Raw genomic sequence first — 15,987 nt, forward strand, 5'->3', positions numbered from 1 at the left:
AATTTAGCTACCAAATACTATTTTCTCATACCAGCCCCCATGAAAAAAAGCATGATGTATCTGTTTACTAAAATACAGTCCTTCACTTAGATGTAGAGAGGCTTTATTCCCCATCAGAGGGAGCTCTTGATACATCATCTGACTATTAGTATGACAATAAAACCAATCACACGATGCAAATGAATCACAGAAAACATTTCTACACGAGACAAAGTCAATATTTTAAATACAGGGCATTTGCTTAAACAGTTGTTTGTACATAAAGGATGTAAGACTGACAGATCCAGAGAAAAACCCACAATGTGCTCCTCTTTCACACCAGCCATAATTTTGTAAAGTTAAGCATCATAATTCACTAAAATAAATTGATCAGTCAGTCAAGAATGTTTTAAAAGTAACAATTTTAACAAACAGACCAAAGCGTTGTGTTATTTCATATTTTATTCCAGTTTCAGTTTCCCATTTACTTGCACAATAGAGTTAAGAGTCGATGCAGTGATCCACAGACAGTTAATGAGAACGAATTGAGTTTATTTATCCCAGTTGTGTGTGTCTGTATTTGTGTTTTTGACACACACGCGCACACACACACACAGGTCCAGCTGAGGTCGTATCTGTAACTTTTCATCACCACAGTGCATTTAAAAGACATTTACTGGTTAACTCTGCTCTTTTTTACATTTAAATATCAACAAACAAAACCAAATCTATTTACACGTATAGATTATTAATAAATCTTCCTGTTTCCAGTGAGTTCATATTAAACATGATGAAGAGAGTTGTATCAGCTGCGATTCACATGCTTCTCTTCGCGTCATTCACAAATCCATGGAAGGCTCTGGTTTCAGGTTAAATGTCTAAATATCAACATACAGTATTTATACACAGAAAGAGAGTTGCTCTGCAACCAAAATGAAGTAAATTACATTGAATGTTTTAGATTTAGTTTATAACACTATAGATAAAACTCATCTTTCTACATTATTTGACCCCAGAGATGTACAGATACAAGAGAGAGGCTTAAGCTGTATGAAGGATATTCCTTTCTCTATGCCGGGTTGTACAGACTTAATATAGGAACAGAAAAAAAAAAATCTGCCTGTCAGAGTGTGAGAGCTCTCAAAGGCAAGATGAAGAAACAAAAAGTCACAGAGCTGGCTCCTGCTTTTCATCACATTCCCACACTCTTTTTTTTTCTTTTTTTTTTTATTTCCTCTTACTTCAATATTCTTTCAGCCTCAGCTTATTCTGTGCAGACGAGACATTCGCACTCACAAACACACACGCACACTTCCTATTCCTCTAATAAGGCAGATGACAGGCGAAGACAGCCTGAGGTGTCAGACTCAGCATTAACATAATTACTGGCTGCTGCAGCTCCAGTCAAGAGTCATCGTTTGACTTAAAACAGTGAGGGGAGGAAGCACTGGGGTGTTGCTGTTGAATATCATCTTACACGCTAAAAAAAGTACAGGCAGAATGAGTGCGTGTGTCGTAAAAGTAGTTTATATGCAGCTCTATTACATTCACACGCGTGATAAAAGCGAGTTCTCCCAGGTGTGATGAGTTGAAGGTTATTTTTACATGCAGCATCTCCCCTTTCAACGCTAGTCTGTCTCTGAAATGGGGCCAGGGAGCTTCTAGCACAATCAAGGGTTAATTTAGCACCATTAGGAAACCTCCACACAGGAGGCCTACTACATACAGAGTTCAAAGGTTGCACCTATAAAGCATAGGCATCTAAAAATCGCTCGTGCACAGAGGTGGAATGTAAAGCATGTTGACTAATGTTCACATTTACAGTTGTTAGTTAAAGTTAAAATACATTGCTGTAGTCATCTCAGTACTGTCTGTACAGTGCAGCTGAACAGAAAACGGATGAAATGAATACTGTACATACAACCTTCATTATGTCAAATGTCGTCGTTACATTGCAACAAGGATAAAGACAAGGAAAGTGCATTTATTGCGAGAGGTCGTTCACTACAATCATAGTTTTTAAATCTTTAGCGAAATGTTAACAGCAAGCATTAAAACCGCATAGAGTCCGGTGAGTCCTTGGTCATGAGGAGAGACGCCCAGACTTTGTGGCGTAAGTCTTTTATGGTTCCACAGTGACACTTTAACAAGCTAGTTGATGATGCCGGTAAAGATGATGTCGAAAGCACACTGGGACGAAGGCTGGTGACTCACACACACACACACACACGCGCGCACACACACACACTGACAGACACAGAGGGCTGAAGGAAGGACGCTGCATCCCGGGACACTTCCTGAGACCCGCCTTTCAGTCAGCGATGAAGTGTACAAAAGTAACCGGGAAGGCTCCTCTTCTCATCGGATCGCCTTCGATGTGGCCCAGCTGTGAGGAGGGAATACGGAGGCGGGGTCAGAGGATGATATAACATTTTCAGAGTCAGGTTGGGTCTCAGTTCTTATTTGGGGACATAATTTGAATGAAACACCAAAGGATTTGACTGCTAAAGCACGTACATAACACAACTAATCACTAGGACTGGCTAAAAAAAAAAATAATCGATTCAATTCATCTGGATTTTCGGATGAAATAATCTATCGATTATTAACAACAACAACAATCTGCATCTTACTTACTATAAAAAAGTACAGTTATGGGATGAATGATGTACTGAAAAAGGTACAAAGTTCTCAGGATCAAGATTCAAGAAAAAATTTTTTTTTTTTTTTTATCAAAATCAGCCCCACTAAACACCACCTAATGGACCACATGGACTAGACCTACTACGAGACGCTCAAATCTCAACAAACACCAGTAATATTTAAAAAGATATTCCCAGATTATTACCTTGCGTGATAAAGACGACAATACTGAAAACCCTCCTTATTATCTCCATTTAAGTCATTTTTAACGTCGTCTATACCTGAAAATAAAAAGCTAAGAAATGTTTCTGCTCCAACAAGATTTGTACAAGCGCTAAAAGTTGAACATGACTGTAGAAAATACATGATAGTGTTCAATAAAAATAAGAAATGGTGTTATCAAGTGTTGAGACAGTCTGAAACCTTTAACACATTTTCAGAGACAAGAAACACAAAACGAAACTCGGAAGCTTCGTCTCATAAAAGGCCTGTTTCCAGCAAAGAGAGCAATTAAACTTCCAACAAAAGCCCCACAGAGACGCTCACAACCACTGACTCAATTCCTTTTGTGCTGCCTCATCTGTGTGCTATCATATTGATACTTCAGATGCATGAAACACAGACAACGCTGCTGAATGCAGGACAGAGAGGGAGCATGGCGCGGACCTCAGGGGACTTTGAGTCCACGCAGGGACACAGAGATGGTGACTAAATACGGTCATAACGCTCATAACTGCAGAGGTGGCTCAGAGGAAAAACAAGTTGCAGCTGGTCGACGTTCACACAAGGGGCTCCACAGAGGAAGCAACAGCAGGCGGAAAAAGAGGAGGAGGATGGGGGATATCGGCCAGGATGAGGTCATGGCTTTTTTGCTTCAGCTACCATGGTTACCGAGGGAGCGAGCGCGCGCTGACATCCACATGGCGGAGATGGGACCAGAGAGAGACCTGAGTCGGACTGGGAGCGCTTTGTGCTTTTTCCTCAGAGAACATTTACACACTGAGATACTGACCCACCACTCCTGGTCTTCCTCTCCATCCACTACGATCACCTCGCCCTCGGAGAAGGTCAGCTCATCCGGGTTGTCCGCTACACAGTTGTAGATGGCTTTCACTCGCTTCGGCCTCTGCTTCTGAGACACAAGAGCAAGCAGGCAAAACACTTCATCAAGTTAGCGCAGAAGAGAGAGGAAATGTTTATTTTTATAAAACATTAAAAGTTTTTTAAAAAGTTGCTAATAGAGGAAATAACGCGTTGAACACCACTGACTCATCCAGTGATAACATGTAATGGTACAGCATGGACTATGAAACAAGGTCAGAAAATGAAAACAGAAGAGAAGGAAGAGTTGCTACAATCATGTTGTAAATTAGGCCACTTCTTATACTTTAAAAAATGAAAACAGAGCTGCTTCTCCAAAAAAACTGAGAAAGCAGCTCAAAGTTGGAGTACAGGAAGGAAATTTACTCCACAATTAGACACTTGGAAAGTTGATACAAGAGGTCGACCTGCAGTGTCCAGAAGAGAAGTGAAACACTAACAATAACAGCAGAATAAGCCCATGAATATGTTCGACAGTATGCATGAATAAGCACTTTACAATGTGCAAAAACTGGACGATAAGGAGAGGAAAGAATGAGCGACTCACTGGATAAGCCTTCCTCGGCATGGGAGCTGGAGGCAGAGATTGACCTATGGAGTTCTGGGGGCATCCTGGCACTTCCTTAGCTGGAACAGGAAGAGGAAATTACATCACAACGACAACAAACTCTCCACGTTTCCACAGAAGAAACAAGGACTTGACAGATAGTGAAACGACTGGTATGTAACTTTTTGAACTTGTTGAGCAGACGCAGATTAGACGGAGTTGATAATACTCACCTGGTCTTTCGATAGATTGCGTTCGATTTAGAGGTCCTCTGTTGAAGCTTTTATCATTCCTGAAAAAACAAACAAACAAACAAAAAAAAAGTTGCTGGAAGGTCTACTGCTCTCATCAACAGCCGTATATATTCACACACAGCGTCTGGCTTTCTAAGACTCTCCACAGCTCTGTTAGAGATTTATTATAGCACTCTCAGCCCTGTGGGAGATAAAAAGACAAAAGGGCGACTGTGGAAGAGAGTTATCACTCGTCTGGCTCGACGCAGAGTTTAGCCTGAGAGCTAATGACGCGTCTGAGCAGCAGCCATGTAGGCTCATTTCTCTTGGGAAGCAAACAACACATTACAACACTAGCTGTTCAACAACAGCAAGATACACAACCGCAGGCCGATGCACAATGTTTCTGTGTATGTGTATTAAAATACATGAATCGACTGTGTAGCTAATGAGGCTGTGAGGACACAACTGAACACACTCTGGCCTTGTTTCTACACATCTTTACATTTTATTTGCAGCTGCAGACATTTCACATTGTTAAAATTGTGTTAGTTGTTTATGCATCCGTGTGTTTTTTATTTTCTTACCCTGCAGGTGATTTGGGTGGCCCTGCTCTGGACCCCGGTGGTCCCTGGCCTGACTTACAGTGTGTGCTCAAAGCTTCCATCTTCGCAGCGGGAGAACCCAAACCTAAGACACAAAGAAACACACCCTGTTCACTTTTGTCTGTTTCTTATCTTTACAAACTGAACACGTCTTTGGGTTTTCTTGACTGTCTCTCAGACAAATTGAGCCATTTAAAGACATCAGACATTGATAAAATGAACAGATATTCAATTAAACAGATGCTTTTGTTTGTTGACAGTAATTATACTATTCATGCATTTTCTATTTCTGATTATTCTTTGCAGGATTGTGAAATAGTTACATCAATATCAAAAAAATGCATTCGTTCTGATTTACTGACATTAACAGCAGTACTACAGTTAGTGCTGCATAGATGAATGTATTGTGTATGTTTCTGGGATTTACTGCATATTTGCACAACACACTAGTTTCTTTCTTCTCTTTTTTTCTCACTTTGAATCTTTGTACATCATAAGCTCTGCAGGACAGTGCTGTGTATTTTTGTGTACTTTTACTAAGAATGTATGCTGTGTGTGGACTAAATCTTACACTGCTGCTGGTGTATGTTTAACCATTAACAATAATCAAGTTAATCTAAAATTTAAAAAAATTTCAATCAACATATTCAACAGGAAAATTAAGGTAAACTTCGAATACTTTGGTTAAGATATAGGACAGACTTTGGTTAATCATGTCTGTGTAGAATAAAAGAAGAATTGGAAACAAGATAGCGGTGTGGGGATACTTTTTCATCTTTTTGTCCCATCACCTGTAAAGAATTTACAATGCTTCTTGTGCTTCTTGATGACTGTAAGATTTAGGACAGTCTAAAGAGAAACATTTGAATGTCTCCATCCAGTAACATTTACGACACTCAACTGGACTCCACAGACATAAACCTAAAACACTATACAATACAAACATATGGAATAGATCTTATGATGTTCATACCTCCGGTTGAGGTGAGTCTCATGGGGGGGACAGGAGGGTGCATGTTGGGGGGGTCTGAGGACGACCTCTGACGCCCAACCAGGTCTAAAGAACCGGGCTTCCAGCTGCTGGATGCTGGAGACTGACCGATTCCTCCGAGACCGGATAACTGGGCTGAGAGAGAGAGAGAGAAACAGACAGAATGTGCTGCACTTAGAGAGTATGAACGAGTGTCCACTTTAAAAGTCAAGCTGTTTCCATTTGAGTGTAATTGAGAGCGACAGTTAATGGGGAGAGGGAATGTGCAGAATGCCGGGGTTGGAGGCTGCGGTGGGCAACACAGCTGGTTGTTTCTCCTCTGCTCATTGGCAGCGATCCAGACGCCCACTAATTTTATTAAAAAACTGACTGTAGTGGACGTTTCATGGATCGGTTGACCTGTAGAGCTATGATGAGGTCTTTTCAACAGCACATGAGCAGACTTTTATCAGTTGAGTTTTAAGATTTTCTTCCCATCGAATAATATTGTACATTTTGAAGAACCTGCCTCTTGTATTGAATCAAGTTTTGTATTCCAAAACACTTCTTTTCGAATTAAAATTAAATTCTGCCCTTTAGATTTGAGACGGTTAACATGTTTCTGACCGGTCAGCTGCGAGCTTACCCATGTTCCTCGGGGGCAGAGGCGGAGCGGAGGTGGTGGCGGGCATGCCAGGCTGAGGTGGGTTGGTGTTGAGGATGGTGCCGTAGGTCTCGTTGTTGACTAGATTGGGCATGTAGGAGCGCTGTTTGTCCTTACCGAGGTTGACAGCGTCGCGGCCCGCGGAGCCCAGGCTGGACTGGAGGTGAGAGTTGCTGCTTGGTGTGTAACAGCTGACCGGACGCTCGTCTCTGCGGTGAGGGCTGGGCTGGACGGGCGGCAGAGGATCAGAGGGTCAGTAGTGGTCATATGTAAACAGGTAGGAACGATTTGTATGGAATTCATGGGACGTGAGATCTGTGACTCTAATGTGACAATGCCTTCAGATTCAAATTCAATCAGGTTTGATCTCTTCATTGTATAAAGTATGTTTACTATGTACAGTGAAACTACAACCTGTGCAAAAAGGCACAAGTCTCATATCTTTTGTCATCTTTAGCAATATATTTTAAGTCTTGTCTTCTTAGACTTACTTTGACATGGTTTTTAAATTTGCTCACTTTTGAAAATTGTGATATTTTGTCTTTTAAGAAGATGAAAACACTCTTTGTCTACCACACCTGAGTACTAATCCCTACAGTAATTACCTTGCAATCCCAAAAAACACAAAGTCAGCGCATTCCAACATTATTTATCCATTCATAAAATTGCAATTTTATCAACATTTAATTAAAAATCATATTATTCTTGAAAGCTAAATCAGTGACCGCTCTTTTAGATAAAATGGTCTGCTCCAAAACCAGACTCCGTGAATGGATATTCACAAACTGATATCCTACAAAACTGTTTTTTAATCCTGATGGACAAACATTTCCACAGTTTTAATGGAAAATTAAACAAAAACTTAAGCACACAGAAATTCACTTTGAGAAAATCTGCTACAATTTCCATAATTTCATTTGGAAATAATCACAGAAGTTTTTCTTTTCTTCATAATTTCCTTGTGTTCTTTTTATAGATTTATTTCTTGTTTACATATTAAGCTGTATAGCAGTCTATAAACTGTGTTGTGACATGTCTAATAATTGCAGTATCATTATCAATCCTTACATAACAGTCTCACCTTCTCATCCAGATCCTCGTCACTCTCATCCAAGTCTTCGTGCTGCAGACACCATTCATACTCGACGTGGACGTGGGCGTTGAATTTCCCTGCCAGCGCTTGATTTAACTATACACAGAAAGAAAATCAACCACATACAGTGACAGTCCTTACATGGTGTCAGGAAGTGACATGTTTGCAGGCATAAAGTCAAATCTAAACATAGTAAGCTCACCAGCTCCTCACACTGTAGGTGTTTCAGCCTCCTAGCGATATCCAGCGGCGTCTCCCCGGCTTCGTTAGCTGGAAAGGAAAACAAGGAAAAACATAATCACTGTTGTATCCACATGCCACATGAGCACAAACTAAAGGCCCATTTTCTTTTCTCTCTTTCCCAGTGACATGAGAAATGTGTAATTAGACTGTTTCCCACACTGAACAACTCTGGTTTCTTTCTATCCTCCTCCTCTGTGTATCTATTATCTGGCTGTTTTGTTGATGTCAGGACGGAGCAGAAAGATTAGTGTTGTGAGAAAATGTTGTCATGGACCGTTGGCAAAGACCGCACCTCTGGGAACTAAACCTGAAAGACTTGGTCTGAGGGATATGTGTGTGTGTGTGTGTGTGTGTGTGTGTGTGTGTGTGTGTGTGTGTGAGAAAGAGAGCATGAGAAGCAGAGAGAGAAAACTGTCTGCAATAGCGGTGGAAGAAGATCATACAGATCATTTACTTAAGTAAATAAGTAATACTACAAAAATACTCTGTAACAAGTACAAATCCTGCATTAAAAAGAAGTACATAATATTAATAGCCAAACATCTTTGAAGTATTAAAAGTAAAAGTACTCTTTATTCAGAATGGCTCTTTTCACTGTATTACATATATTAAAGGATTATGATTTTAAATATTTTATAAGGTGTTGGGCAGTTTCATCTGCAACATTTCTGTCCATAATTGAATCCTAAAGGCCTTTTTTTGCAGTGCTGTCTGAACCTGTTTTATTTAAATGTTTAAATGTTCTAGAAATGAGTGTCATTATTTTGAAAAGAACAATGAATCTTGTTTTTAAAAGGCTGCAGATGTTTTGTATGTATGAAAAATAATCTGCAAAACAAATTAACCAGCATCTACAGCTGTCAGAAAAATGCCCTAGAGCAGAAGCATAAAGTAGCAGAAAATGGAAATACTCAGGTAATGCGTATTAGTCTTCAACAAGAAGACTATCCAGAAAGATAGAGACAGAAGGAAAGAGATGGACAGTAAATGCACCAGAACAGTCCTGTTTACTGCACAGTGCTGCAGGTGTGTTTTCTTACCGATCTCTATGGACGCTTTCCCTCGCAGCAGCAGCTTCAGACACTCGCTGTTGTCAGTCAGACAGCAGTAGTGCAGCGCTGTGCTGCCTTTGGCTGTCTGCTTATCTAAATTCAAACTGCCAGCGGACACAGACAGAGAAAGAAATAACAACACTGTTAACATAAAACAAAGCTTTACTTTCTCCTGTCCAGCTCCCACACTCCACTGGACGTCATATTTCCTCCAACAAAATTAACATCAATTATAGACAAAAAAAGTCATAAGATTGCTGAGATATGTAAAATATCTGAATTTGAATTCAAGTGCAAAGAGGCATCATCAAAACCAGACAAGTGGTGCCCTTATGAAGGTGTTTGCTGCACAGACAGATCGACACATTCAGGCATAATGTCTGCTGTAAGTAAAAAAATGAATAAAAGCGAAGCACAAATGATTGTTGTTGTTTTCTACCTGTTCTGAGTGAGGAAGTCGACGATGTGAAGAGAAGTTCTATCCACCAGTCTGACTGCTAGATGAAGAGCTGTCTCTCCTTGTTCCTGAAATAAAGAAACATTTGCATAAATCCCCTGGGAATATGAGGTGCTTGTATAAAATATATAACGATGCAGATCAGCAGTCAACACCCTGGATGGAAAGTTACTGGGATTAAGTTAAAACTTCACCATGTAAGGACAGACTCAGTTAAATATTTTGTGTACTGACGTGTCCGTTGGCCAGAGGTATGGGCTCCATGAGGTCGACTCCCTCGGCGTAGACCTGGATGAGGGAGAAGATGTCGCGAGCCTTCACTGCGTCACACAGCGTGTGGAGCCGCGACGTCGCGTCGGGACACTTCTTCCTGGCAAAACGCTTCTCCGTGTACTTGGCTGTGATGAAGTCTTTTCTCGCCTGCCTGGTGGAGGATGTGAAGTGGCAGCTGTTCAGTTAGAGCTCACAGATCACTCCTATCATTGATGTCAACATGAACTAATGCTGATGATAACTGGCCGATAATAATGTGATCTAAATTTGACATCTGTGATTAAAAATTACCATTTCAAATCTGAAATCCGAAAAGGCAATGAGATATGGAAAAGGATGTGTTATATTACGATACAATAAACTCAATTCATCTCTTTGGGAGATATTTAATTGAGCAACAATGCAACGCCTAATTAGCAGCTACTGTAGAAAAACTTACATCGCCTCCAGTTCAGGTCGGCTCGATTAACTTGTTAATTAACTTGAGAGATTGTGATGTTTTTCACACAATAACATAACTTACAGTAAATAGACCATTTGAAATTGTGAAATTGTGACACTAACAACAATACAAGTTTTGATATTCTTGTTTTGTTTTACTGTCCACCTGTTTAAATTGTGTCATTTTGATGTTTTTTATAGTCTTGATGTAATTGTGTTGGTTGTAACTATATTGGTTATTGTTATGTAAGTGCAAACATTGTTTATATGTATTTTATTCTACTATTGACCCAAGGATGAGTAGCTGTTGCCAAGGAAACAACTAATGGGGATCTAAATAAATAATAAACGATAAACAGGTCGACTGTATACCTGTTATTACTCTGCTTTAAGAAATAATACAACATTCCTAAAATGCTTTTTTCTTTGGTTTGAGAAAAAAAAGCATCGATCCCATTTAAAAAAGGGGGAGATCTGTGTAACACGTGACACGTTAATCATGTAAATGATTTCAGCTGCAGTCCACAGAACACGATCCATCAGGAGACTTGTAAAAATTCATGCAATTCACACTATGTTGATATTATGCTTATCTGTGGTCAAATGTGACAAAGCACACACCAACTATACATGTGTAGGCCTACGCCCTGCAGTTATCAAAAAATCTCCCAAACACTGCAACAACACTGCAATTTTCACTATCATTGGAAATTCTGGGTGATGTATTGCCGGTCATATTGGTCATACTATTTAAAAAAATAAATGGTAACCAATCCGATTCAGAAACCTGATCAATGTCTCATCAAGGTGTCACCAGTTGAGTGTAATGTCAGACAAGAGAGAAGAGAGAGAGAGAGAGAGATGAGGGAGGAGAAGTGTGGGGGAGAGAGAAGGAGACGGATAAGGATGGAGTGCGGAGGAGAGAAACCGAAGGGGTGACTTACATGTCACTGGCTGGGTTGGGTTTCACCACATTTTCAGCGCTTAAACAAGCTTCCATGATTTCATTAAAGCCTGCATTCCCCACATTCTTGGCCAGCTGTGGAGCACACAAACACACACAGAGACACACACACACACACACAAACTAGTTATATGGCATTTTCTGCACCACATGTGTTAATTTAAAAAGTTCAACTCGCACCTCTATCAGCAGAGATCCTAAACGATGTGTGTATGGAGCTTTCTGAACTGCGCTAGTCTGGCTGTGGTTAGCGGGACTGGCGTCTTAACACCGAAGGAAGCAATCATGACTGGAAGTATTTAATCCCGACCATCCCACAGGCGGTAAATCTCTACACCAAACAGTGATTAGAAAAGCCAAATAAAATCTAAGCTATTCTAAGTGTGGAGACTTCCAGAGGTCTCGGAGGGGAGATGAACCAGGCCCTTGCTTTCACCTCATTTCCCCCTGTCCTCATTCTCCTTTCTCTTCATTCATCCTCCATCTTCTCCCACCTTCCCTTCCCTCTCCTCTAGTTTTATCTTGCCTAAACATCTCCAGAGAGATTTGCATGGAAAATCAATACGACGCAATGACTCAAACTCGGACGAAAAACAAGGGACGTGATTGAAAGGAGGAGACGGACGCCAGTAGTGATTTACCAAGAGCTCTGAGGTGCTGAGTACATCCAGAGTGAGAGACTGGATCCTAGAGTAGTGGACTCCGAGCTCCCTGTGGATCCCTGAACATTCGATACAGGTGAGGATGCCCAGGTTGGTGGACAGCCACGTCGGGTCTGAAAAAGAAAAAAAAAAGGAAAAATAATTGTGAAGAGAAAGAACAAGAATTTAAAAGGTGAGATGAGGAAAGAGAGATAGATGACATATGAGGGACAAGAGGGGGGGACGTGGGTGGATATGGGTGATAAACTGTCCTTGGGCAAAAAAGCGAAAGTCATTTCTGCAGCATGTGAGCCAACTTTGACGTGTCCTTGCGGAAAGCTGCTGTGAGCTCTGGAAAGTTAATAGCTGCCTGAAGGCTTTTTACTATCTCACAGCACACAATGTCAGAGGAAAATGACCAAGCTGAACTGTAACCAAGTCTGGCCTAGATACTGCGCGTCGTTTACATGTGGAAATACTGCATGTATATGTCATATACAGTACAATATGTTTAAGTACACTATGTCTGCAGGGAGGAATTTCATGGGACATGAGAAAAAAAATGACTGGGGGACTCCATTTATTTGAGAATTTTAAAGTCGTGACAGTATATTTCCACGAATACAGAATCTGCAAGAATTTCATAATTTTCTGCACCAAGGACCATACCTGTGGTTTGACATGCCTTACAGTGCTTCATAACTATGCATATAAAGCACATCCCTGCTAACACTTTCTCAAGGCATACCACACATCTCTGCAAATATCCTTCAAATAATCCTCTGGCTTCATTTTTTTGACAAAGTCACTGTCACAGCATGATAATGTATCATCGTTTCATGATCTAAGAAGACAAAATGTTTTATCTTTACAGGGTTTGGTGGCACTAGTGGTTTTGCATAGTAAAAATTGAGTATGCTTTATATTATTGTGCTTCTTTGTGTATTCAAGAATACAGAATCTAGTATTTTCAATTTTAGAGTCCTTTGTGAAAAAACAATCATTTCTTGCAATGAAAATGTTTATTTAGGAATTTCGTTATCACGCAAAAACAATGTAACAAGGAGCAAGGGATGCAATTAAATATGCTTATCTCAAGCAAGTAAGTCTACACAAGTTGATTTTAATACCGTAGTGAAATAAAATGGGAACCAAATGCTGCCTGCACAGTAGAAGATCAATCTACAAACCTGCAGTAGGTTTAGGAAAATGGTCTGCATTGTTAAAATGGTTAAAATGACACATTAGATCCTTCTAGTAAAGCGCGCTTGTTTAAAGATCCTAAAATTTGTTTTAATTCTGTGCTGTCCATCATTTTTGAGGTGAAGGTTTCGTTTCCCTTTCCATCTTTGCCACTTACTGGGCGCTCCGCAGTCGCAGCACACGTCATTTCCTGTCATCCTCTTGACCTCCCCCAGGATCGCCTTGGTCAGCTCCTGCACGATGTTGTTCTCGCCGACATGCTGGTCCCCTTTGAAGGCCTGGTTCAACGCCTCCTCCTTACTGTTCTGTAGCACTGAGATCCAGCTGGAGGGAGGAGATGAGAAAGGAGGGACGCTGAGTAAACGTGAGTCAGGCAAAAGAAAATAAGAATAATGACAAAGAGGAGGAAAGGTAAAGGGAAGAGAGGGAGAAAGTTGGTTAAGAGGTGGGAAGGGGAGCGGACAAGGCGGAATGAAATGAGAAAAAAAATGAGGGGAGTTTAAAAGAAAACAAAACAGGGAGACAAGTGAGAATGGAGTAAAAGGCAATAAATCGGCAGGAGGTGGTGGGGGGGGGGGTAAAGACGAGGCCAATCGTCTGGCCGGGTGTGATGTAGGAAGTGTGTGGAAAGTGACCGAGGTGGTAAACAGGATGCACTTAGTGACCAGACTGAACACACAGACACACATACAGAAGGGAAGAAACAGGCACTTACATCTGACAGTCCTGGTCGTCCTCGGCCTGAAAGTGATACGTTCTGTCATCTAAAACAAAAAGAAAAAAGATTGACAGAACAGAAGAAAGAGGTGGGAGAGGAAAGAAAAGAAGGCATTAAAGTATCCTGACAGGTTAAGACTGAAGGTGCAGAGCTAAACAAAAAAAAACAACAAAAAAACCCCTCAACTCTTTAGATGTGAATGACTGACTGATAACCTATTTTTACACCAGTTGTATCCAAAGCAACTGAACTATGCTGTGTCTCTGCTGGCTGAGGCTTAAGCCTCTTCAGCTCAAAGCCAGCATCTCTTCTGAGAGGAAAAAATGACCAAACTTTAAATATGAGCAAGCAGCCATGTCTCACACCCTGGCCAGAAAAGACAAAAGTACTAGTGATTCCAAATAGACCGTTTAGTGTATATTGTGGAAAAACCTGCAGAGCATCCCGCTTTAGAAGTGCTATTAAAATTTGCTAGTTTACTCTGGCTCTTAGACAAAATGCCATGTGTGCTAGGTGTGTTATTTCGCAATTTTTCCAAGGTGTTTTGTGCAAAATACTGCAGCCAACTGTCATCATCTTTCAAACGTGTAAGTCATCTGGTAGCGTCATAGAAAAATGACTAATGACATCTTCCTCCATCCAGTTTCTGTGCAGATGATCACGTCGTCAAGTTAAGTTCAGGAACAACTCGTATGATATAAACATATTTACTCACAGGAGGTGACTAAGTTGTACAAAGGCACCTCAGTTCATGCGCACTAAGCAGGCAGACATAGACAGACAGTCAACAAGTCGCTCATGCAGAAAAGAAAAGTTTAATATATCACTTTACTATTGACTCATTGTACGTAAGTCTCAAAGAGAACCGACGACAGAAACACAGTCTCAGTGGTTTCCTGTCATACTGACATATTTCTGCTGACATCTGACATAAGCAATGATGAAGGGAAATGTCATTTTGCTGTCCGTTTGATTAATTAAATTACATTTTTTGACACATAAGGTAAATGTTTCAGGTGAAGTTGCACAGTATAAACTGGTGTGGTGATTGCACTTAATGTTTTGAGAGCTGCAGCAGTGTTTCAGAAAATGTGCCTAAGCAACAGAGACAAACAGTAAAAGCAAAACAGCTGCAAATCCTCCTGCTGTTTAACAGATCAAGGCTTGCTGCTGCTGGGATGAAAGCGGCTACTTAAAGTAAGGCATTTGAGTACAAAGATCTAAGGGTCTAAGGATAGAGGATGTTGTATATAAGCCCCATAAGGCAAATTTGTGTGATATTGGGCTATACAAATAAAACTTGACTTGACTTAACAATCACAGATTCAGGAAAACAAAGAAGAGAAAAGAGGTGGCCGACAGTGAGAAAAGACAAAAGGATGAGGAAAAGTACATACAGATTAAAAAAAAAAAAAGTAGTAGAAGACATCAAAAGGGGACTGAGCTTACGGGATATGAGGTCAAAGCTCCTCTTCTCTTCAGGATTGTGTTTCACCTGGCAGGTGAGCAGGTTGAGTTTAGCTGGCGGTCGGTTAGCCTGCCAGAGAGAGAGAGAGACAAGGACGGAGAGGGGAGGGAGGGTAATAACAACAAACATAAATGAGTGAGAGCGTTGCCTTTAACCATAACAGACCGCAGACAGAGCCAAAGGAAACATCTGATAAGCTGCTATCTGTGAGATGAACTGTGTTAGCGAGAGGAGTTGACTGGTCCGCAGCTAAATCTTTATATGGGAACAAACAGAGTTCAAGTTAAGGGAGACTCAGCTGAGGCAGCGATGTGAGAAGAATGTCAATTTATTAATTCAGCCAGCGCTCTCTGCTGCTCGCTGTTAATATATTCACGGCTAATGGATGAGGATAATAACCAGCTGCTATCCTGGAGTCACTGAGTTTACTGTCATTGTACTGAGTTTAAGATGGCAAAGACTAAATGAAGCAGTTTGTATTTTTAATCAGAACAAACTCATTGTTCCTGTCTTGTGCTCAGCTGTTTTTTTTGAGAGTACAGAGACAAAAAAAAAAAGCTCTCAGCTCTGAGGTGAAACCTTGGATGGGTTTTTGTTTGCTTACAGTGCCATGTGAGATGGTGAGGTATCCGTTCTTCGCTGTGCACTTTCTCTTCTGCCACACTTTCCTCAACCTGCAACACATAGAAGAT

At 40.8% G+C, this 15,987-nt stretch overlaps 1 protein-coding gene across 3 annotated transcripts in view; it reads right to left on the bottom strand.

Moving 5' to 3' along the window:
* Window positions 1–423: 423 nt before the first annotated feature.
* asap2a (ArfGAP with SH3 domain, ankyrin repeat and PH domain 2a) overlaps window positions 424–15,987 on the bottom strand; it is a 61,911-nt gene continuing 46,347 nt past the window's right edge. The window contains exons 11-28 of one of the 3 annotated variants that reach the window (XM_044374105.1): window positions 15,900–15,969; window positions 15,277–15,364; window positions 13,825–13,873; window positions 13,267–13,433; window positions 11,907–12,040; window positions 11,246–11,340; window positions 9,822–10,011; window positions 9,570–9,655; window positions 9,119–9,234; window positions 8,038–8,105; window positions 7,824–7,931; window positions 6,725–6,968; window positions 6,082–6,234; window positions 5,091–5,193; window positions 4,504–4,562; window positions 4,271–4,350; window positions 3,635–3,748; window positions 424–2,365 (exon numbers count right to left, since the gene is read on the bottom strand). In XM_044374105.1, coding sequence (XP_044230040.1) covers window positions 2,291–2,365; window positions 3,635–3,748; window positions 4,271–4,350; window positions 4,504–4,562; window positions 5,091–5,193; window positions 6,082–6,234; window positions 6,725–6,968; window positions 7,824–7,931; window positions 8,038–8,105; window positions 9,119–9,234; window positions 9,570–9,655; window positions 9,822–10,011; window positions 11,246–11,340; window positions 11,907–12,040; window positions 13,267–13,433; window positions 13,825–13,873; window positions 15,277–15,364; window positions 15,900–15,969 — 1,999 coding nt within the window. In that variant the 3' untranslated portion in view covers window positions 424–2,290. Of the gene's footprint in view, window positions 2,366–3,634; window positions 3,755–4,270; window positions 4,351–4,503; window positions 4,563–5,090; window positions 5,194–6,081; window positions 6,235–6,724; window positions 6,969–7,823; window positions 7,932–8,037; window positions 8,106–9,118; window positions 9,235–9,569; window positions 9,656–9,821; window positions 10,012–11,245; window positions 11,341–11,906; window positions 12,041–13,266; window positions 13,434–13,824; window positions 13,874–15,276; window positions 15,365–15,899; window positions 15,970–15,987 lie in introns of all 3 variants that reach the window. The other 2 variants (XM_044374103.1, XM_044374102.1) reach the window with 2 other exon arrangements.

The sequence above is a fragment of the Thunnus albacares genome, chromosome 15 (genome assembly GCF_914725855.1).
Source record: "Thunnus albacares chromosome 15, fThuAlb1.1, whole genome shotgun sequence".
Taxonomy (NCBI): Eukaryota; Metazoa; Chordata; class Actinopteri; order Scombriformes; family Scombridae; genus Thunnus; species Thunnus albacares.